Source organism: Eublepharis macularius, chromosome 14 (genome assembly GCF_028583425.1).
Source record: "Eublepharis macularius isolate TG4126 chromosome 14, MPM_Emac_v1.0, whole genome shotgun sequence".
Taxonomy (NCBI): Eukaryota; Metazoa; Chordata; class Lepidosauria; order Squamata; family Eublepharidae; genus Eublepharis; species Eublepharis macularius.
Window position 1 is genome coordinate 32779839 of NC_072803.1, and position 24549 is coordinate 32804387.

Below are 24549 nucleotides of genomic sequence, written 5' to 3' on the forward strand. Positions count from 1 at the left end.
ATCACCAGTTAAAGGATCTAGGCAGCTGGAGCTGTACTTTATTCACGGGTGGACTTTCTTTACAGGGTAGATCTATGGCATACATAATAAGTGCAGAAGAATGCTCAGCCCCCCCATGTCAAACTGCCTGTCCTTGTACAGCTATCATGTCAGGAAGAAAGTTCCAGCTTACCTCTTTCCTCTTGATATACAGCAATATTCGAATATGTGAGCGCCCTCCCCCCACACTGTCGTCTTCTGATGTGCTTTGTCCCAGGAATACTGTACCAGGTGCTTTTGCTGAACATGGAAATAACCTCCTAGTAATATATCCCAACATCTTAATTATTGACTTTATTAGGCTCTGGCTGTTATCCACCCTGAGCCCTCAGGATGGGGCAGGCTAGGGAACAAAGCAAGTTGTGCCAACAATATGCCAGGAGCAGAGTGCATGAATTGCAGAGGAAGTCTTCCCTGGGTTTTATGACCGTTGTTACCAAATGTGTGTTTTATGAGAGTCTGTCTTAATTAATGGCTTGGGCCCTCCATGTTTGATTAAACCATTTAGCACTATATTAACATTCACTGTCACCCAATTGCTCGACCTCTTGGTGGCACGTTCCACTTTGTCGAGAATGAGCAGCTGGGTAAAACAAGCCTTACCAGGAAGATCAAAGAGACTGTCTTGACTAGAGAAGACATAGAGCCAAGTTACCAGTGACGCCTGACCCAGGTTGGACACTTGTCAGCTTCCCTCAAGTTTTGATGGGAAATGTAGTCTTGCAGCTTGGCTCTCCATTTAATTGAAGTTTACAGAGTGGCAGTCTATGGGAGGGAGAACATGTGGTCGGGAGGGGAGTGCAGGTGTCGGGCTTTCACCGGCGTCCCCCTTCCCCTCCACTGGGTGTGGGGGGGCGTTCTGTAAACTTCAATTAAATGGAGAGCCAAGCTGTAAGACCAGGACGCCTACATTTCCCATCAAAACTTGAGGGAAGCTGACAAGTGCCCAACCTGGGTCAGGCGTCACTTGTAGCTTGGCTCTAAGAGGGGACAAGATTCTTCTCTTCAAATACCTGAATGGTAGAGAGCAAAGACTTGTTCTCTGCTGCTTTGGAAGGTAAGACCCAGGCCCAAACTAGTTGAATCAGGTGTCTCCAAGTATGCCCTGGGGATGCACTGCCATTTTGGCGAGCGAATTCCCTTACAGGAACTTCTTTAAACTACATTGCAGGGTCCCAATTCTGGTTGGGACTGCCATGGTATGGGGGAAGGAGGGGGTCCTGCATCCCCTCCCTTGCCATTTTTCCAACCTGAAATGAGGTTGGGGATGTTATTTACTTGCATGCCCCCAGCAATATTTTGGATCAGAAAAACAGTGTGGAGGGAAGGCAGTATCATTATGTGGTTCACCGCCCTGAGCCATGTGTATTCAGGGGTAGGTTGGTCTATAAAATGAAATTATAAATATATAAAAAAATTATTTTCAACTTTTCTTGAGTTCCCATTGAGAGCCCCCAGAGCAGCTGTAGCACCCTTTCCCTAAAAGAACCGATTCTCGACTATTGTAGTACAGTGTGAAATTATTCTACCCCACCTTTCTGCTGCATTTGGCTTACAAGAGCAATGAAAAGTAAGTTAAATAAAAACATGTTAAAAAACTGATGCCACCTCAAGTATACAAAACCACAATTAGAACAGTGAAATAACAATTGACTGGATCACTGCTAGTTGCTATTGAAGGCCCAGGAAATAGAATAGCATTTTGCCTGTCTAAAAGATAATGTTGGCACCAGATCAGTATCTGTAAGGAAGAAAGTTACCTGTAAGTTGGGAGCTATCACAGGTTAGATAGTCTCTCGCCTGATCTCTGGAGGCAGGGTCACTCAGAGAAGAAATTCTTATAAATTCATTTTAGCCCAATGTTTTTAACGAATGGGTTTTCTATTTTTGCAGTCTGCCCTTCCCTTGGTACTCTAGATACTTGGTGACTGGTTGTAGTTGCTTAATCCCTTGTCAGCAGGGATTTGTGCAGCGGAAACCTCCACTTGTTTTAAAAAAAAGTGGGTGAGGGGCTGAGTCTGGATTCAGTTTAAGTTTTGGACATTGGTGAAGGGGGGATATCAGTCCCAGAGAGGTTCAGGTCCTGTTTTTTATTGTAAAATGTCCCGGACATTCAGATGCTGGCAGGCACCAATTCTGTTCGTGCCCATTTTTTAAAAGCTTGAGTCAGATCACACCATAAATCTCCAAGTAAGTTTCTCAAAACAAGTCTCATGAATGCTTACTTCATGGCTTGCTCGCTGATGGGGCTCCCCCTCCCCTTTTCTTCTCTTCAGCCAAGCCTTATTTTTTATTCCTGTTTTGTAAACTTTCTTTCCAGTTTGGCTTCTGCCAATCTGTCTGTGGGACTCATCAGGGTTTCACCTTTGTGGATGCTCAGAGGGGACAAATGTCATCTTCTGGGCTGTTGTGTTATTTTGTGTTGTCCCGGGCTCATCTCTTCAGATGCAAACCCATAGCTTATTCTCAGCCTAGCGTGGACAGTGAGCTGCTTTGTGGCAGACCCTCCATGCCGAGGGAGCCCAACACACCAACAAAACAATGCACTCAGAATGGGAGCACAATGGCACAGTGTGTCTGCCTCTTCGTCACCAGGGAACTGTACTTATTAAAAAACAGCGAGTGGGTGCTCGCCTGTGTAATTTATGCCGTGAGCAAAACCCTGCTTTCTTTTTCAAAACTTTTCAGCTCGTTCTGTTGAAGTTTAAAAAAAAAAAACAAAGAATATGGCCATTGAACCTTCTTGGTTTCTTGGTCACTCTTCAACCAAAAGGTGGTCGTGAAATCCTTGAGCTTGCTTCTAGCTCAGTTTCCTGTATTTTTGTCCATTGCATGTTTTCATTCTATTGCACTCCCCTGCCCCCCTCCCCTCCACCCTTGGGCCTTTCCTTTTATAGCATCTACACTTGTCCTTGGGACACTTGTATTCATTGTCCTATTCAGATAGTCTGGCTCTGTGACTCCCATCATCAAGGAGATCAAAGCCTGTGAACCTTTTAGCCCCCTCCCCAGCAATTAAATTAAAATTCTATGCCTAGGAAAATCACATCTGTGAACATTTAATTCTGCAACCTGTATAAATCCATGCCAGTTTGGAAATATGCTGATTTGTTTTGTGCTGTATTTTTTTTTTTTTGGCATAACTGATTTTGTAAACCTGGAGGAAGAGAGAGCCCAAGGAGAGGTACAGTGCACTGATAAATGCCGTTTCTCTAGTTGTTCTGCCACCTCCTCTGGCTTCTGAGATTTCAGCAGGTTCGTATATCTCTTTGTAGCCATAGGGATTAGAAACTTGCCACTTTTAAAAAAAGCTAAATTCTACCTCCAGTACCGCTTTGTTTGCTTTCTATGTACTGCCATGAATTGCAGTATATACTTGCCCTTCTTGTTCTGCTCCATTAGTTCAAGTAGCACAGCTGAAAATCCTTTGATGCCGAAGCTCAGCAGAAGTTCGGAGCAAGGAATAGTGGGCACAGCTGTTCAGTAGGGACCAGGTCATTTCTGTATTCTGCACACAATACTTATAAATGTATAGTTGTAGAAGTGGGATCATCAACTGGCATTCGCTTGTGCCTCTAACACCAATTTGGTCTGCAGAAACCAGCAAGTGAAGCTTTCTGTGGTATGGAGATAAAAGTTTATCTCCTGCTAATATCTGCAGAGTTGCTGTTGGAGCCATGAGCAGAGACTGGTTGGAAAGTTGCAACCTTACGTAGAAGTCATATGTGTAATTAATTTGAGCAACAAAATTAAAACAGATTTAACCATAGTTATACATGGTATTTGTGCATGTATACAGTGCATTTCAGGAGTTCAGAGGACTTTACGTACTGTTTGTTCCCTCAGTAGTAGACACAAGAGTCCTGTAAGGTAGGCTGGTCTCAGACCAGTTTTGCAGATCAGAAAGGGAGAGTATGAGTGGTCAGTCAGTTCCCTGAGGCCATCTAATGGGCTTGCAGCTGAAGCAAGGCTTAACAAAGTTGTTTGCCGGTATTCTATACCAGCTCTTTGACTTTCAGATTACCCAGTAGGGATTTTAAGCAGGAAATTGCTAAGTGTTAAGGAACATTTTAATTTTATGCTCTTGAGTTGGGGGTGGGAAGACTCTGAGCTCAGCGCCAATGTTTGACTTGCATTCATCCCATCCTAAGGGTTCTCCCCTCCATTTTATACCTCCTGTGAGGTAGTTGATAGTGTCATCCACTGAACTTCATAGCTGAGGGCCTAACCAGATATGACATTTTCCACATGTTCATGAAAGTGCCATGTCCATCCAGTTAGGCCAGGGCCACCTTTGCTTTTGAATGTGTGTAGAGCAGCATCAGTTAGCCACTGAACAAGTAAAGCACTGCCAGGGGAGGCGGAGGGAGGAGGAAGAGTGAAGAAGGGAAGAAAGGCCCATCTTTCCTCACCCAGACCAGTTAAGTCTGGTATGGCAATGGTGTTTGGGCGGTTTGTGGAGGGGGGGGGAGGTCAAGAATGCATTCAGCAAAGTAGTGGTTACAGCATTTCACCCTTAACCTGTATATACATGTTCTATGGCCGCAATAGGTCTAACTATACATGCATAGGTCTAACTGTGGGAAAGTGCGGTCAAATGGCAGCTGACTTAGGCAGCGCCATAGGGTTTTCAAGGCAGGAGACAAACAGAGGTCTGTCTCATTGCCTGTTGCTGCATAGCCACCCTGGACTTCCTTGGTGGTTTCCCATCCAAATACTGTCCTGGGTTGACCCTGCTTAGCTCCGAAGATCTGACAAGTCCAAGCTAGCCACATATGGAAAATGTCACATCTGGTATAAATCCCTACTCGGGAACAAACCAGATCTTCCAAGTCCTAGTCTGACACACTAACCACATGAATCCATGAAACTGCCTTATATTGTGAGACCATTGAAATAAAATTTTGTTAGTATTTTACATGCCGCAAGACTTCTGTTCATTTAAATCCTAGTTTGTCAGATTGTCAGCATCCACACCTCTGATCTAAGTGGGGTTTGATCAAACCATGGCTTATTGTGATGCCTGAATGTAGCCATCATGATAGGCCAAAAGTCACCCAGTATGTGTCATGCTGAACAGGGGTTTGAAACCAGACCTCTTGGGTCCAAATCCAGCACTCTATTACACCCATGTTGGCTCTCCATTAATGTCATCCATCACTGAATTTAAAGAATTTAAAGAAAGGTGCTACTGGACTCCTAATGAATTTTGGCATAATCATAACTGGCAAAACTTCTTCCAATTACCAACCAATGCTCGCTCTCACATCTTCTTTCCCCCGACCCTCTTATGGTCTGTCTAAATATTTTTGTTTCTCCCCCACAGAATGGAGGGGACGGTTCTGAAGGGGGTGAGCTAGCAGTTCACCCTCTTTTGAGACGGTCCCAGAGTTGCATCCCAACTTCTGGTACCAAAACACTAACTGGTCCTCCACTACTCAAAAGCGGCTACTGTGTAAAGCAGGGGAACATGGTAAGTATCAGCCGTGACCGTTCTTTGTGATACTGATATTGCTGTAGGAATTGGGTCGTGGTAATGAGGGAGATAGAGATCGAATAATAAGCTTTCATGCTTTCGCTTCATGCAGCATACTAGAAGAAGGCTACCAAACAGGTGTAAGGGGGCAATAGGTTTGACATTCTGGCATCAGCTATTAAGATGAGATGTTCAGGATGGGAATGGCGGGGACAGTTTTCCGAATCAGATGAGGACTTTTTTCTGAAACCCCTCCTGTATGCATACTGTGAAGCATATAAGAACTTCCCAGCTGGAGGAGATCAAATGGTAATACTTGGCATTTTATATAAAACACTTTCAGTGCTCAGAAGACTTCACATATATTTGTAGATCTATACAATCAATAAGAGGAGACGTTTAAGAGTGAAGAACTAGGACTAGGATTAGTGAAAATCTTGAATGAGCATACCATATTAGGCATGGTGGATATGATGGAGTAAAATGGTATTACATTAGCAGAGAACAATGAAACGACAACAGAGTAAACTGACAGCAAAACATGCTGCAAACTGATAATACATCCTGTCCCTTTCCCTGTTATAGAATAGCCCTATTACCTTTATAGGAAAGCACTCCTGAACAACTCCATTTGACATAGTTTGTGAAAGGACAAGAGTAATGGAGCCCTCCTGACCTCATAAGGTCCATCAGGCCACAAGGTGGGGGGCCACAGCAGAGAAAGCCTGTTGTTGATCTTGATTATTTTCAAGATGGCACCTGCAGAAGTCCCTGAGCAGATGAGTGGAGCTGTCATGGTGGAACATAGGAGAGGCGATCCTGCTGATAAGAGTTTCTAAGGCCATGCAGGGCTTTGTATGTGATAGTTTGTACTTTGAATTGATCCCAGTGGCTAATGGGCAGCCAACTGAGTAACTATCAAATGAATAACTCCTGATAATAACCAGTTCTGTATTAGCTGAACTCTCCAGGTTAACTTCAGAGGCAGACTCACATAGAATGCATTATAATAGTATAAACTTGATATTGCTGTGGCATGATTCAGGTGGCTAGATTGTCTGAATCATGGTAGGGGGCCATCTTCCAGGCTTGATGAAATTGGAAGAAAGCATTTTTGGAGCTGCATTAACTTGCTTCTCTAGTAGTAATGCTGCATCCAGTATAACTCCGAGGCTCGTTGCAACAGAGTCAGCAAGGATCCATTGAGAGTTTAAGGTCAGCTGGTGCATTAAAGGCTTGACCAAAGGACTTCTTGGATTATTTAGTCCAGCATTCTGTTCCTAGCAGCAGCCAGTCAAGTGTCTCCAGATGTGTATAAGTCGAGCATGCACTAGCATCTGATATTCAGATATACTGCCTCTGCACATGGGTGTTCCATTTTGCTTTCATAGTCACTAGAGCAGTCCTCCTTGAAATTATCAAATCAAAATTTCTGGACTTTGTTGCATTTGGAGTGTTCAGGACTGCAGCAGACAAGCTTGGAAGAAGATGGGGAAACATTCACATTAAAAGAGGCTACTTCTTTGTCTTTCAGAGGAAGAGCTGGAAACGCCGGTACTTTACCCTAGATGACATTTCCATCAGTTACTTCAAGTGTGAGCAGGTAAGCACCCCCAACAAAACAAGCAAATTTGTCATTTGCACGGGTTTTTTTGGTATTGAAAGATCCCATATTCTCAGAATCAAATTTGCATTGTCCTTTAAATAAAGCAATCAAAGTAATAATAGTTAACATTTAGGTAACACATTTGATGTGTTCAGATACCTTCATATATTAATTTCAATAATTCATATAATTGCTCTGTATTTCAGTTTTTGTTTTAATCAGCATTGAATATCATTATAGCATTATAGAAATCTGTGTATCAAGTACCCTGAATTCCACCCTTTTATTTTAAAATATGAAAGCCTCTAGCCTCTTTTACTGCAGAGATATAAAGGGGAAAACATATCTCTGCAATGAAAGAGGCTAGAGACTTACTTTAAAAAATTAAAGTTGAGAATTCAGAGGATCTGATATAATAATATCATAACAATCTGTGTGATGAAGACATTCAGCTGTTGATTTTAACCTATGGACAGCATCGTTTTAGGCATCAGGAGAAAACTTAATTTTCCTGCGTGCTTCCGAATGATTTTAATATTACCTCCTCTTGGTTGCCTTTGTTCTTTTTTATCCATTGCTACTGGCTTTTAAAGAAACTATTCTAATATTGGCTTTTGATGTGCTCTCTTTGGTGTGTTGTTTTTATGATTGATGAGTGAGATACTGTTAGCCTATTTGTTTTATTGTGGGTTTTAGTATTTTTACTGTTAGAGTTCTTTATTATGGATCGGAAGCTGTTCTGTGAGCCTTTTTGTGCTGAACAGCATGGAGTACAATTGTTTTAAATAAATAACCAGTGTTACAAAATTGAAATAGTGGCATGCATTGATGCACACGGGAATTCTGTGGTTATCCTGCTCCAGCAGGGAACTTTTGAATGTCATCCAAGTATTATGAAGCTTCTCACTGCGACACGCAGCAACTTGCCAGCTCATCATAAGTTCATATGCACATTCACTTGGCTTGCACTGACCCACTTTGCAAACGTGCACATTTACTCCATGGAATAGCGACATGCTGATATAACAGCCTTCTTAGTCGGGTGAGCAAGCTTCTGAGTTGCAAAGAACTCTTTTTCCAGATAGGAGCTTAAGAAGAGTTTTGTGCGATGTAGGAGTTTTGCTATTCAGCCAACTCAGTTGGCCCACTAAATCAGATCACCTCAATGTTTTCTGCCTTTGAGACCAGCATAACATCTGCTCTCATAATACTCACCTCGAGCATCTGTTTTGTTTGTCTCCTCAGGATAAGGACCCATTGCGTTCAATCCTTCTGAAGGATGTGCAGAAAACTCACGAATGCCTAGTTAAATCCGGGTATGACTTTCCTCTGCTCTCTTGGAAATTTTAGCCTTGGAATTGGTACTAAGGTGGGATTTTCATGATTTGAACCCCCTGATGTGCCCTTTGGTTCAGAAATGCAACTATGGGGAACCCTTGATATGAGTCAGGGCTGCAGCTTGTGGAGGAAGAGACTGTGGGATTTTTTTGTTTGTTTAACTCTACCTTCTGTGCTGTTTTTCCAATTAAAAAATGTTCTCTCTCTCCCTGCCTCCTCAGCGTGCTGTTAGCCCCAGTAGGAAAATGACAGTCACAATATGAGTGGCCATCTTTTTCGCTTCTGTCCCAAGAACATTAATTCAATCTAAAGTTTTGGCTAAAGCGCAATAAACTATGTCACTTCCATAGAATAGCTGCTATAAAGAAGAAAAAAGTGATAAATTTCCTATGAATGTCTCCCTCTGTGTTTCTAGTGATCTTCTAATGCGGGACAATCTCTTTGAAATCATAACAAGCTACAGGACCTTCTATATCCAGGTAAAATGTCTGCCATCTAAGTAACAGGATGGTATTTGTTTTTATATTCTGGAAAATTTTGGGCTCTGAGGAAGATTTGTAGATATATTGTTGAAGGCTTTCACGGCCGGAGAACGTTTTGTAGAGAACAATTTCTAGAGATTCCTCAAAGCGAAGATTCCTTTTGGAAGACTAGATGGCTCAAACTAGCCTGATCACGTTAGATCTTGGAAGCTAAACGGGGTCAGCCCTCGTTAGTACTTGGATGGGAGACAACCAAGGAAGTTGAGGGTTGCTACACAGAGGCAGGCAATGGCAAACCAACCTTATGAGGTTGCTGTGAGTCAGCTGTGACTTGACAGCACTTTACGCACACAGCTTCCCTTGAAGATGCTCTGTTCACCATTACTAAACCTGTGCTGCAGCAGGCAGCCTCAGGGAAGTGTTGGGCATGTCCTCGCTCATATGTTCAGTGCCAAGGGTGCAGCAATCAGGCTTGACAGGCCTGGCCAGTTCCTTGCATGAACTGAGGTCCTGGTTCCATGTTGGCATCATTGCTTGAAAAGCAGTCACGTGCAAGCCAGCATCTGACTTAAAATTCGGAAGATTCTCCAGCAGCAAGAGCTGGAGGGGATAGCAGACCCCTGGCCACCTTTCTCCAAATTATGTAAACATATCTTATCTTTTTCTTAGCTGGTAATTGTCCCCTGGAGGGGAGAGGAGGAAAAGAAGGGGCCACTAGCTCCTGAAGGAGAGATAAGACCGGCTTAGATAAACAGTGATTGGAGAAAGGCAGCCAGAGGCTCCCAGAGGAGCTCTGAATTCTAAACAGCAAGAGAAGAGAGTGCCTTACATCTTGCTGCTTTTCATTCACTAGTGTCATGCTTTCCCAGTTTGTGCAATGCACACTGTGGTTTCTTGGTTGAATGTCCAATGAGGGAGAAAGCTTGAAAGCTAGTGATGCGGGGGTTCTCGGATGGTAAATATGTCCTCTCTTAAAAAATGGGTTCCTGTGGGAGGGAGGAGAGTTTTTGTTTGTGTGTTTGAATTTATTTTTCTAGGTGGTAAATTTAGCTCTTGACAGTTAGCGTTGTCCATGCTCTGCTAAACAGGAAGCTTTGCTGGTGATCTTTCAAGCAGAAAGGGTGAGTGAGGGTGAGACCTTTTTGGCATGGCTCTTTTTGGTCTCTGGGGGCCTGGTTAGCCATGGGAGCTGCTGCTGTGGCTGTCTCATTTCCCCATTTCATTATATTTATATTGAAGGGTTATTTGAATGAATAAAAACCTGCCTTCAAGTCATAGATTACTTATGGTGACCCCTAGCAGGGTTTTCATGGCAATAGACTAACAGAAGTGGTTTTCCATTGTCTGGCTCTCCAACCCTGGTCTTCACTGGAGGTCTCCCGTCCAATTACTAACCAAGGCTGACCCTGCTTAGCTTCTAAGATCTGATGAGATCAGGCTCTCTTGGGCTATCCAGGACAGGGCGGAAGGGCTCCCTGGCCCCAGGGAGGCTTGACTGGCTTCGACCAGGGCCAGGGCTTTTTTGGTCCTGGCCCCAACATGGTAGAACTCTCTGTCAGAAGATACCCGAGCCCACCAAGATCTTTCATCTTTTCGGCGGGCATGCAAAACAGAGATGTTCCATCAGGCATATGGTTGAGGCCAACATTAAATCCCCTGCCGGTCTCCTACCTGGGGGGGGGGAGCTATATGACCATCCCCGCCCCCGCGCATGAGCAGCTATAAGATATTGATCCAGTCCTCCACCCTTTTTAAATGTGGTGAGAAGGTGGACTTCTTGATATGTTTGTGTTTGGAACCTGTGGTTTTACTGTATTTTACTGTATTTCTCTATTTTTACTTCTTATTGTAACCTGCTCTGGGCGGGCTACGAATGAATGAATGAATGAATGAATGAATGAATGAATGAATGAATGAATGAATGAATGAATGAATGAATGATGATAATAGATGCAAAAGAGAACCAAAGACAGGGATTGTTCATGTGCACTATGCCTGTGTGGTACTGGTTTTCTACAGTGGGGCTGGTTTATGTGAAGATGTTTCATGTGATAGTGTGGTGATAGGGTTAGAGTGTCAGAGGAGGATTTGGGAGACTAAGGTTCAAGTCCTCACTCTGCCATGGAAGCTTGCTGGTTGACCTTGGGCCCATCACTGTCTCCTGTCTCTGCCTAATCTATCTCACAAGGTGATTGCGTGGAAAAAATGGAGGGAAGAATGATGTTCTAAGCCATTTTGGGTCTCCACTGGGCAGAGAAGCAGGGTATAAATATATGATAAGAACAACAACAACAATATACGAGACCTGTCATTATGACCACAACTGAACTGTATAGCAACTGGTTTGTTTGCTGGGTGGTGGTTGTTGCTATTGCGGCAACAGTGCAGTTGACATTGTTGAGCATTTCCTTTATTTTTTAAAACAAGCTTCAGTTGGCAAATGCCTTCAGCCTTCCATGTTAGTTACTGTTTCTGGGATTCTTCTTCTTAAATCTTCTTTCTTCTCTGTTAAAACCAGATGTTCTTCCACCATTTTGTGAATACTGGCTTGATGTTGAGGCAATGGTCTCACTATTTCAGTTCCCATTGTTTTACCTTCAACTTCTTCCATTTCTTTGCTTTCTTCATTTATGTTTTGGTCTTCTAATTCAGCTGTTGAGGGAGAAAAAAGACTGAATGGAGAACATAATATCAAAATCTAAGATTTGAAGTTCAGCATCTATGGGAGAAACATACAACATCCATTCTGAAAAGGACCGCTGCTTGTCTGCCTCTGAAGCATACAAATTCCTTAGCAATATACTCAATTAAAGATGCATCTGAGTGCATTTCTTACTTGTGAAGCCCCTGGAGTTGAATGATGCTTAATCTGTTCTGAATAGCCATGATGGAATGAGATTGTTCCAGTCCCTGGACTTGTGTATGGAACTGTCCTTAAGAGTATAGAAGTTAGGCTTCTGTATATAATATAATATAGCACTAGCAATACCTGAAGGTTTTAGAGATGTAGCAGTCGTGCACCCAGCAGCCTCTGAGCTAGAGAACCAGAGTGTTACGGTGGTTAGAGTATGGTTAGATCCCAAGATACCTAGGTGCCAATCTCTACTCTGCCATAAAGCTCACTGGGCCAATCGTTCTCTGTCTACCTACCTCGTGAGGTTGTTGGGAAGACAAAGTGGGCTGGGGGTAGAGTTATGTACATCATTCTAAACTCCTTGGAGGAAGGGTGGCATTTTTAAAAAATGTGATGTATTTATTTTTAGGGCTAGAAACAGCACAGTGTTTCTAGCAGTATTTTAAATCGTTTTTGAAATTGTTGACCGCCTTCTCTCAAGGGCTGACAAGTTCAAAATGAGGAAGAACGTCATCATAACATGATGAGAACAAGGGATTATCTAAGAGTGATTTTTGCAAAGCGGATCGCTGATTCTTGCACCTGTCAAGAACTTACGGTTGGCTGTGTTTGTTTTTCAGTCACAGAACAGTGCAGAGAGCTCTTGGGGGCGGGGAAAGTGCTTTGTGCCACCGTGGGGGAAGAACTGTGCCGGGGGAACCGAGTTCAGTCATTGGAATGTCCAGTTAAAAGGATTTTGGCTCGGAGGGCTGTGAAGGACCTTTGGATGCCTTAACCACCCCCTGCCCAAGCCACGACCAGACAGAGGAACGTGTCCTGTGTTAAATAGAACAGTGATCTGACTCAGTATAGGGCATCTTTTTCTCTCCTGCTCATTTTGCCCTCCAGCAGCTTTAAGTTTCAGCATATTTGCTTTACCTGTATATATCCAAACACATTTCAGGTGGGTAGCTGTTGGTCTACAGCAGAAGATCAAGATTTGAGTCCAGTAGCGCCTTCCAGAGTATAAGCTTCTTGAGATTCAAAGTTCCAAGAGCTGGCAAACTTGTTGGTCTTTAAGGACTTGAGTCTTACATATCCTAACCAAGAGGCGCTTGAGGCAGTCATCTTGAAATAACCATCACTGAAATTCACTCTCTGATTTCTTTATACCTTATAGGGGTGAATAGTGGTTTGAGAGAGTCATCAGCCTTTTCATACAAGTGAAGCAATTGTATCATGCTGGATTTGGTACCCCCTGAGTCCGGAGGAACTTAGAGCAGGAATTTTCTAGCAGCCGTGGTTTGAAAGGATCTGGGATAGCTTCCAGGAAGGGCAGATAAGTGCTCTGACAAATGCAGTCCAGAGCAGCCCAGGCTGGGCCCCCAAAGATTACCAGAGACCTGCCCCTTAGGCAAAGTTGTGGGAAACTTTTAGGGGGGTCAGAAAGGAAGAGCCTCTCAGCAATAGGTGTTATGATTCTGCTTGATCCTCTGCAATAGTGTGAGTATGCCATCAAATCGCAGCCAACTTATGGCAACCCCTGCTGAAGTTTTCAAGGCAAGAGACCTTTAGAGGTGGCTTGCCATTACTTGACTCCACATTAACTACCCTGGCCTCCCTTGGTGGTCTCTAGAGATGGGCATGAACTGGAATACGAATGGTTCATCAAGAAAAGCGCCATTTTTTTGGTTCATGAACCAGCGGTTCATTGGAGGGCATTTCTGATGACCCATGATGAGCTGCTTTGATTTTTAGCCTGGTTCGTTTGGTTCGTTTTTCAGTTCATCACTGCAGACAGGCTGGTGCTGATCAATCAGTTACCTAGGCAACGGGGGGGGGGGGTTCTGCAGACCTTTTGCTGTCCAGAAGTGCCGTTTTCACAAACCAAATGAGCCAGTTCGCAAACCGGGCAATTTCATGCCAGTTTGTGGTTCATGAAACATGATGAACCACAAACTGCCATTTGCCCATCTCTAGTGGTCTCCCATTCAAGTTCTGACCAGGGCTGACCCTGCTTAGCTTCCAAGTTCTGGTAAGATCAGGCTACCTGGACCATCCAGGTCAGGGTTCTACAGTACTGGTTTGCTTTTATTATTTGTTTACGGTATTTATATCTTGCCTTTCTGCCTGCTCAGGGCCACCAAGGCGGGGTAATTGTAGAGATCACTGACATACAATGCTATGTAAATGCTAAGAATGATTGCTATAGAGACCCTGCGTCTGTCTGGCTGGCTTTGGCTTGCTGGCGGTGGGGGAGTTGGCTCTTGCTGCTGCTTGTGTGGACAGAGCACCTTTCCTCTCGCTAACCCTCCCTTTTCATTTCGGCAGGATCTGGGTCTGACCTTTCGTAGTAACTGGGAAGGGAAAGGGATGAACGTCTTTTTCAAATTCATTATTTGGAGGGCAGAGCAGAAGCTTCCACTGTCACTGAGTCTTTTCGTTTGATCCTCATGGTTAGAAGTAGCCCAAGAAGTGATATGAACTTGTCCTTGTTTGACCATTTGGGGTGCGATCCTGTCATTAGATCGGCAGGAGCCATTGACTTCAGTGGGGAGAGACCACAGCTTCCTTTAGCGGACACAAGGTCTCGGGGTTTCTCTACGACAAGACATCTTACATGGGGACACTAAAGTGAAAGATCTTATACTTGTTCTCCCATTGTGGATACACGTGAATCACTACTTAATATAAGACCACGTAGAAAGTAAGTTACTTGAGCGTCCCTGTGTTTTTACTCTGAGACCTTGTTCCTTATTTTATCTCTTTTCTGCCCCCTTGTGGAAATTTGCAAGGCATGCCTGCTCTGGAGACTGGCTCAGGTCTGGTAATTTAGAGCTTCTTGAGAAGGATGCCACCTGGTGTGTGTGTGGGGGGGGGGACAGGTAACGTGTGAGGTCTAGAAAGCGTAGCCAGTGAGGAAATGCTGATTGATTTGGGGGCATATGATGTTAGGATCGTGAAAGCGAGTGAGCCCCCCCAGTCCAGAAACGTTGCTCAGGAACTGGGATATTGTTGTTGAGCTTGGAGGAAGAGGAGGATGCGAGGCTGAAAGTGCCTCCTCTTCATCGTTGTACCATAATGCCACCATCTTGTCTGCCTCTTCACTTGGATCCTAGCAGTTGTTACAGCACACATGAGGGTGGAAGAGGAAACGGAGGCATTTCTACCCTCTTTTAAATTGGTCAGCAGAGCCCTATCTGCTTTCACCCTGTCCTCTCTCTCATCGGCCTAACTTGCTTCAGAAGGTTGTTGTGAGGATAGAAGACAGAAGCGTGTTTTGTTCCTTGGAGGTGGAATAGGATAAAAATGTAAAAAAGGGGGGGGGGAAACTTACCTGTTCTAAGAAAACTTTCTGTTTTATGTTTGAGCACGGGAACAAACAGATCTTGTGTGTACAAGTGGGCCAGACCATGTATTAGTCACATTTTTATCTTCCCCTTCCTGCAAGGAGCACAGGGCAGCATATTTGATTCTCGCCTTCTCTGTTTTATTCTGTAGATTGCGATTGGCAGAGTCACCCAGTTAGCTTCATGACACTCTAGCCGTTGCACCACCCTGGTTCGAACTTTAGGGGCCCGATAAACTGTCCTGTCCTGCAGCCCTGAAATTTGGTTTGAGCGTTTGCTTTTCTTGACTTTAGTGCTCCATATATGTGCAGGCCAGGTATATGTTGCAGGCCAGTGAGGAGTCTCATGGGTTTTGGCTGGTGTCTCTTTTGCAGGCCTATAGTCCTGAGGATATGCACAGCTGGATTAAAATGATCACGGGGGCGGTGCAGGCACTGAAGAGCTGCCCAAGGGTAGGTCATATCCTTTCTGCTTCACATTCAGCATCAATTAACTTGGGTTGTTATTTTAAGCAGACATCATTTATTTGAATGTCTCCAGCGAACACTTGACAAATAGCTCATTTCCAGGAGAAGCTTTCCAGGCTCCGGCTTTCTGCAACACAAGACCAGGAATGGGCAGCAGGGAGTGGGGGGTTCCAGTAGGTATAATGAGGAGGACTTCTGGCTGTTTCCATCTTCCTGCAGCTGCAGCAAGGGGTATGGCAAAAGTCAGCAGAGTTGTATCACTTCCTTGGGTTACCATAATGCTCTCAAAAGATAAAACTAACAGGCCTAGAACTCTGACAGTGCCGTCCTAAGACAAGCTACCCTTCTGGGCCCATTGACTTCAGTGGACTCAGGGCCACTCTACACATTACTCCTTTTACAGGTTCTCCATGGAGTTTGCTCCCTGCAGTCACACATCAGTTCTGGGGAGTGGTTTCTATGAAACAAGAGAGTGCAGATGGGCTCAGAAAGCTGCCACAGGGGGAGGGAGAGCTCCTGCCTTACTCCCAAGCTTTGTCCCCCCTGCAAAAACAGTGTGGGGAGGGGAAAGAGTTTCCCCCTTTCTGCTGCTGCACATGCATACAATACCTCCTAATGGAGCAAACTCGGAAACCTTCAGTTGAGTTGAATGGCCTGCTCCTATCTCACCTCTGAAGGCAGAGGCACAGAGAGCAGGGCTTGTGAGGAGGATTTCAACTGGTGGGCTGTTTGTGATGACATTTTCTTGTAATATGTTATTATTTTCAGGTGATTTCCTTTTTAATTTCTTTTTAAAATAAGAACTGCAGTGTTTTTCTCTCTCTGTAGGAAACACCCTTAGTGAGATCCGTGTCCATGAGCAAACGTGGGGGCCGTGCCTTGCCCAGCTCAGCCATCCCATCCATTGCTAGATTGAAGCAGTTGGGAGAGGAGACAAGGGCCACCTGCAAAGCGCCCTCAACATCATGTTGGCTGCCTTGGACGCCCGTGCCACAGTCAGAAAGCAAGCAGCAGTCTGCCGCCAAGGAGCAGGCCACTCAACTGAAGGATTCCGAGTTTGCGCCTGTGTTTACCGAGCGAGACACTGGAGCTGTGCAAGGGGGTCGTTTACGGCACAGGTCAGAACCCCAGAACTTCAAAGAGCACCCCTTTCTATATGACCTGGATGATGAGAACATCCGGACCTCAGACGTGTGATTGCAGAAACTGAACAGCACTTGCAGGCAGTCCAGGGAAGCTGCTTAGGGTTCAGACGAGGCCCCGATCCTGACATCGAGTGTGCTGGGAGAACATTGCCTTGCTTGCATATGCTGAGGCAACTGAGACTGGGAGCAACCACTGCAATATTATGAACATCTTGGGAAGGACGACCCGATGGCGGCTACCAGCGCTGGCTTTCTTAAGGCCCAAGCCATAGGTGAATGAGTCATGCCCAAGGGGTTAAACCCCTCCACATCGTTGATCCCTCCTCTCCCCCACAAGTTTACAAAACCAGGCAAATGGTGTGATCTGGCCTCACCTCCTTTAACTTGGGGAGAAGTTCATCAAGTCTTTTTTCTCCATCAAACGGAAATCTTTCAGTGGATGCCTTCTCACATAGTGAAAGGAAGGCTATGTTGTCAGGGTAGCTAGGAACACTGGGAAGGGGGTTGCTGTGTCCCTGGGTGTGCCTTTGGTGGAGTCCGATAGACTTTAATGTACATGTTTGTGCCCACGCTTAGGTAGCAACACACTGGTGGTCTGGTTTCTGCGGTTGATCCTTGCAGAGGCTGAGAGAAAGCAGTGAGGCTAGCTCTATAGAAATTCCTTGCGGCAGCCACTAAGGCACCCATCTGCCGTGGGGGAGAGCACACATGCTTTTTGCTGTTGCATAAGAGGTTGGTGCAAAGTGGGTGTTGCCAGGAAACTGCTGTGTAGATTGGAAAGCATCCATAGCAAAGATAATTGGGAGAGAGGAAAATTAACCAGTGGTTAATAACATTTTTATTGTAGATTAATAAATCTTAAAACAACAATTTTCAAACTCTGGTCTAGGGACCCCTTGGTGACCCACAGTGAACTTTCAAGTGCTCAGGAAGCCCATGGCAAAAAATATTAAAGGCCTTTTCTGAGAACAAATAGTAATAAATGCAGAGCGAAAACCCTGCTCCTTCTGCACTCTAAGGCAGCAGCACCAAATGAGGAAGGGAGAGAAATGGGCATGTGTCGTATGCCATTGCATTACACATGTCAAGCAACGCCTGCTATTTGTATAGCAACACTTTACCCTGTGCCTTTTTGCACTAGAATGCAGAAGGACAACGGTTTTCATTTGGAAGACTTTCAAGCGGCCTCCTGTCTAATGCAAGGGAAAGACCACAAAATAGCACGCTGATGAGAACAATCAGTGTACCGAGTTTAAGAATTGCTGAGCTGCTCCGTTTCAGCACCCGGTTCCATCCTCCATGATGAAGGAACAGGGACCAGGTCGCGAGCACTGGGGCCTGCATTAAGATCTTTTGGGCTCTGAACAGGGCAGAAGAGACTTTGTGAGTTTCACAGTGAAGACAAAGTTCCCCCATATTTCCAAATTAACAACATAGCTGAGCTGTGTTTGCCATTTCTAAGTGTGGTATGATGGGGGGAGAGATGTTTCTCGATACATAGAGCTTTTAGGTTTTTAGCCTGGCGCCTCAGTCCAGCGAGGGAGAGATCCATGTTTGAAAGCAAGATCCCTCATGCTTTGCAGAAGTGTTTCTGTGTCTGTGACATATTCTCACAAAGGCCTCACAGCAATGAGTTGGAAGCAGCTTTTGTTGCAAATTGAGCATCTGTGTACATAGCAGATCTGAATCGGGGAACACTTATTTCCAGCTGTTCAAGGATTCCTTTCTGACAAACTGTCATGCCTGTGCTTCAGAACTGCACATGCTTCCTTGAAATGCCAGCCATGCTTTCCATACAGCAGGAATGGGTTAAGTTTGCATCAAGTCGGGGGTACTACAGTGCAAAAGAGATGACCCAATATAATAACTTTTTAAATTTTTGTTTTAAGCATAGCATTAACCCAAAACACCTTTTAATGATGCACAGATGAGGCATAAAGCTGAATTTGGAGATGTTGAGGTCCTTTTATAACTCAGGCTGGTATGTATTTGGCACTTTAAAAAAAATTGCACACAGGCAATCCAAATCCCATGATTGGAACAGCTGCAGCTTGTATAAATTGTTAGTTATATGATTTGCATATTATTGCATAATTTGTTCTGCTCTACCATCATCCTGTTCATATAACTTTTTCTGGAGTTCCTAGTCCTTAGGAGACATGACACCCCCTAACCTCCAGACAATCTTGCAGCTCAATCCTATGTCAGAGTTGAGTTGGGCTTACTGCTAAGACAATATGTACAGGCCTATTCAGCTGCCTCTCTGCTTCTGAGATACCAGCAGGCATTGCCAACACTCTTTTAATCACATACTGGTATTCATAAGGCTAGAAACTTGGTGTTTTTTTAAAAAAAAAAAACAAAGTTGAGCTTCACGTCAAACTGAACTGAATAACACTCTGCTTTTTCTGTCCCCCCCCCCTCAAGTCACAAAATTACCTAACCATGCACAGGGGAGGTTCATTTTGGAAGGAAAAGGGGTCCATTGTCTACAGAATTATTTGCTCAGGATTTCATAAATGTTTTCTGAGCATACCCTGGAAGGTGGGGTTGATTTTCCAACAATTTGCTGGGCACAGTCTTCTGGTGTAAGAGAAAGTGGCATTTTTCTATATAAAAGGCAAGCTGTATTGGCGACAACTCACTTTTTATCCTGGCGCACCTGCACAGGAGCACCAGGATAAAAACTGAGTTATCACCAATACAGCCTCTGGAGGGTGCCGCCATGGCAGGAAGGGCAGACGAGGCAGCCCGTCCCTCTGGACGGTGCTGAGGTGACAGCACAGCGTTCCTGTGCTCCATTTTCTAGGGCCCTTTTTTAACAAAAATTGACTCTATTGCTAGTGAGGAATAAACCAAGTCATTGATGGGATGTCGTGACCCCAAAATACCTATTAAGGAATCTGTCCACTGTTTCTCTGCATGACATGCTGTTCTGGCTTCTTCCAGTCAACCCCTGCTAGATGGATAATTTTGGAATGGACTGCTCTAGAGGCAGGGTAATTTCTGAACTTGTCTTAAAAAGAAAAACTTTTCGAGTACAAATGTGTCATGAACCTCAGCTATCAGAAGTTTTGAGAATCATTGTACTAAGGACACAACCCACCAGGGGATTCTTTTGTGCAGGGAGGGGATTAATCATGCAGAGATGTAGCAGTCATCATTGAAATGAATGGGAATAGCAAAAAGAGCATAGAAGCCATTTCCTTAAAAAGTGTCTGTGATCGGAATCTGTGTGGACAGTTGTCCATTGTCTGCTTATCCCATTCAGTAAAACGAGGTAAAATTGAAAGGCAATAGAATAGACTGGAAGTATTTGGACTGCAGGTAGATGTCATTTTTGACACTAGCATCTTAGAGGGAGAGGTTCTAGATGACCCAGCTCCCTGCTGTACTGCTGCTCTGGTTTCAAGGAGCATTCGCATACAAAGAACATTCAGAAATTACTTTCTCCTTTTGCAGTCTGTAGAGGTCCAACTCACTCCATCACTAACTGGCTGATGTTGGGAAACCAGCAGAAAGCTGGTGCTGCAGTGCCTCCCATGTTACTGAGCTCATGAATTGTGACAAATAAATGCTCACCAAGAGCTCTGCTTGACATGGGAAGGAAACGTGGCTGCAGATTTGGGATCGCATGTTTACATGAGAATGAAAACAACATCAGTCTATGAAATAGCATTGTACTGTTACTATGTGCAGTTGTGACTTCCCTGCTTGGAACTCAGTTCCTAGATGCATGGGGCTGTTTGACCCAGGACTGTGGCATGCAGGGGGAAGAGGCTTATGGCTTCCACTCTGTGTCATTAGTCCCATCTGAAATGGCACTGGGGGGTGCTGTTTGGCTTTTGGAGGGCTCCTCATGCGCTGATGGGGTGACATAAGGGCTTTCACAACATGGCAAATAGCATACCCCGACTCCTAGGCACTATTTCAGGTTAGGAAAACAATGCAGGAAATGAGACATAAGCCCTTTTTCCATGCATGCCTGGAAACTGAGTTTCCAGCGGGGAATCCTTGTGGTGTACTCAGGTCTGATCTGCAAATGAGCATTGTGCAGTTACAACCTGTGAGTTGAGCCATTAGTCCATTAATCCCCAAACTACTACCAAAATTGTATTGTCGAAGGCTTTCACGGCCGGAGAACGATGGTTGTTGGGGGTTTTCCGGGCTGTCTTGCCGTGGTCTTGGCATTGTAGTTCCTGACGTTTCGCCAGCAGCTGTGGCTGGCATCTTCAGAGGTGTAGCACCAAAAGACAGAGATCTCTCAGTGTCACAGTGTGGAAAAGATGTAGGTCATTTGTATCTACTCAGGAGGGGTGGGGTTGAGCTGAGTCATTCTGTAAGAGTTTCCCAGGGTGTGGAATGCTAATGGCGGGAGGCTTCACTGTATCCTGAGGCGGTTCTTTTGCATATGGATTGGTGCTTGATGTGCTAATCTTCTCTGCAGGGCTATTGTCGGGTGTGGAGTGTTTTGTTGGCCTGGTGTTTTTCAGAACTGGAGCCCATGCTCTGTTCATTCTTAAGGTTTCTTCTTTCCTGTTGAAGTTTTGCTTATGCTTGTGAATTTCAATGGCTTCCCTGTGCAGTCTGACAAAGTAGTTGGAAGTGTTGTCCAGTATTTTGGTGTCCTGGAATAAGATACTGTGCCCTGTTTGAGTTAGGCTATGTTCAGCCACTGCTGATTTTTCAGGCTGTCCAAGTCTGCAGTGTCTTTCATGTTCTTTTATTCTTGTCTGGATGCTACGCTTTGTGGTCCCGATGTAAACTTGTCCACAGCTGCAGGGTATACGGTATACTCCTGCAGAGGTGAGGGGATCTCTGCTGTCTTTTGCTGATCGTAGCATCTGTTGTATTTTTCGGGTGGGTCTGAATACTGCTTGAAGGTTATGCTTTTTCATAAGCTTTCCCATCTGATCAGTAATTCCTTTGATATATGGCAAAAACACTTTTCCTGTTTTTACTACCAAAATTCTTTTTAACTGGAGAAGCTGGAAACAACCTGATAACTTTCCTGTATAAACAATATGCCCCCTACCAAAAGAACCTGAGAAGAGCCCTGCCAGATCAGAGGTTCACCTTGTACCACATCCTGTTTCATACAGTAGCCAATCATCCCACCAGAACAGAATGGATATGTTTGCTTCAGCATCTGGCCTAGGAATGGGAATGGGAATGCTTAGCAAGTGAAGAGGCAGGTTGCAACTTTCCTACTAATCTGTGTCAAAGGATAAGGACTTAAAACTAAAAATCCATTGGCTTGAATGGGAGTTGCTTCCTTTTACTGTTCTTAGGAAACCACACAGTTGATCCAGGGGGTTCTTTTTAAAGTTTTGCCTTTGTTTGCACTAATGTACTTGATCACTGGATTTTTTTTAAAGACTGACCAGCTTACTGAAGGTTGCCAACAATTGTCTGGAAGGTCTCGATTTTTAACAAGTTGCAAGATGGGCAAGAATTCTGCAGGTACAGCATTTCCAATCATGACTTCAGCATACTGGGAAAAGCTTCTCCTGTTGCATTTCTATCCCTCTTGCAATTGTCTAAAGCACTGGAGCCTACCTGATAACTTATTCTGATGAATGAAATATCTTGGTAGAAGCACACAAGAAATGGGGTGTGTGGGGCACGGGGGGGGGGGGGGATAGTGCACATGAAAGCACCAGGTTGCTGTCCCGGGCAGATTTACTTGGAAGCAAGTCTCACTGAGTTCAGTGGTACCAAGTGTTCGTAGGCTTGCAACCTTAGTTGGAAATACTGTTGAATTTTTTTTAAAACGGGATTAACTTACAGGTAAGTTTGCTTAGAATTTGCATCCTTAGGCTGTAACCTTGAAACATCCCCTGCTTAAAGACATGGTTAATCCAGGGAAGTTACTCCTTGGTAAACATTGGCAGCATTCGATTGCAAATCCTCAGCAAACTTACCTGTAAGACAGACCCACTGAAATCAATAAAACTTGCTTAGATTCAACATATTAGGGTGTCTTCCTGTGTAAGGTTTCAGTCTGTCTTAACTCATTCGATAACATGAAGCAAAATACAAAACATTCACTTGGGAATCCTTGCCATGTCTGCATCACAGGTTGTGGAGCCAAGCAACGTGTGGGAGGATTGTCTGAGCACAGCCTAATTCCCCTGGTGTAATTAATAGTTGTTTACTGTCAGATCACCAGAATTTCCCTCTGTGTGTGTCTGTGTGTATAAAGTTGCAGCCCACTTATGATGACCCAGTAGGGTTTTCAAGGCAAGAGATGAACAGAGGTGGTTTGCCATTGCCTGCCTCTACATAGCGACCTTAGACTTGATGGTTGTTGTGGGTTTTCCGGGCTGTATTGCTGTGGTCTTGGCATTGTAGTTCCTGACGTTTCGCCAGCAGCTGTGGCTGGCATCTTCTGCCAGCCACAGCTGCTGGCGAAATGTCAGGAACTACAATGCCAAGACCACGGCAATACAGCCCGGAAAACCCACAACAACCATCGTTCTCCAGCCGTGAAAGCCTTCGACAATACATCGAAGACCTTAGACTTCCTTGGTGGTTTCCCACTCAAGTACTAACCAGGACTGATTCTGCTTAGCTACTAGGATCTGATGAGATTGAGTTAGCCTGGATTATCCAGGTCAGAGAATTTCCCTAATTGCTGAATATTACTGGTGTAGTACTGTAGAAAGGATCTAAGCCTTTTGCATGCCTAAAGGCCCATCCACCCACAGAGGCAAGCTGAGATCAGAGGCTAGCCAATCCATTCACAGAGGCAGCCTATGTCAGTTGTGCCGTGGAGAGAGCCCCTGCTTGCCTGAACTGAAGGAGTAGATTCCAGAACTTTCCTGGATCAGACCAAAAAAAACACCTTATCTTGTGCACTCTTTCTGCCCAATAATGTCCAGATAGATGCCTTTGGGAAGGTCGCAAGCAAGCAATGTCCAACATGTCTAATTCGTCCCCAGCTTCTAGTACTTAGCGGTGGTATGCCGCTATGAATTTGTCTTGTCCTGTGTCAGAGTTACTGCCACACATACAAGTCATTGTATGAAGAGGTGGTTTCTTTTGCTTGTCACAAATCTACAGCTGGGTTTCATTAGATGACACCCACCCCACCTCCAAGTTCCATAGTTATATGAAAGGGTTTTTTAAAAAAAACTTTCTGAAGGTTGCAGTCATAAGCACACTCACCAGGAAACCAAGCCCACTCCTGAGTTAAGATACAGGATTGTGCAGCATAGCTGCCATCTTCTGTTCTGGAGGCCATGTGGGCAACTCAATTTGCATTCTGGCTAAACCAAGCGCCTTGGATCAGGCTCAGTGGAGTCCCATGGAAGCCAGTGGTGCCCATGTGGCTGAAATCCATGTTCTTTGACTTAATTGAGCCAACGGATCAAGCTGTCATAACTTTTGTTGCCAAGCATCCCACCCAATTTCTTTCAAGTCTCACTAGTAAGCGAAGTGGAACTGGGGAAAAACAAGCCGATCCATCATCACAACTGGCTTTCTGTTTTATTAGTAAGTTTTTTAAAAACTGCTTGTGCATTTAGCTGTGATACTTCCACTAATAATTCTCAGCTGTGAATCGCACTCCTGTAGAGTGATTTTTTTCCTTGAGCAACATTTATACAGTATAGTTACTTGATCTGTTCTACGATAACGTTTGTTTTTTAATAAAATGGTGTGAACATTTTTAATGTGTTTTTCTTCCGGCCTTGACTTCATGGCGTCATTTAAACTGTCATTTTTTTTACTACAAAAATTACAGTAAATTTATGTTTTTCAGCTTGACAACAACAAAAGCTTCTTATGTAAGTCCTTATGCATCACAAGA

General features: G+C 44.4%; 1 protein-coding gene across 1 annotated transcript in view; it reads left to right on the plus strand.

Annotated features, from left to right (window-relative positions):
* PLEKHA2 (pleckstrin homology domain containing A2) overlaps window positions 1-20962 on the plus strand; it is a 73469-nt gene extending 52507 nt beyond the window's left edge. Inside the window, exons 7-12 of the mRNA XM_054998628.1 lie at window positions 5366-5512; window positions 7050-7118; window positions 8367-8437; window positions 8875-8938; window positions 15499-15576; window positions 16420-20962. Of these exons, the coding sequence (XP_054854603.1) occupies window positions 5366-5512; window positions 7050-7118; window positions 8367-8437; window positions 8875-8938; window positions 15499-15576; window positions 16420-16788 (798 nt within the window). The 3' untranslated portion in view covers window positions 16789-20962. The remainder of the gene's footprint in view (window positions 1-5365; window positions 5513-7049; window positions 7119-8366; window positions 8438-8874; window positions 8939-15498; window positions 15577-16419) is intronic.
* The last annotated feature ends 3587 nt before the right edge of the window (window positions 20963-24549 follow it).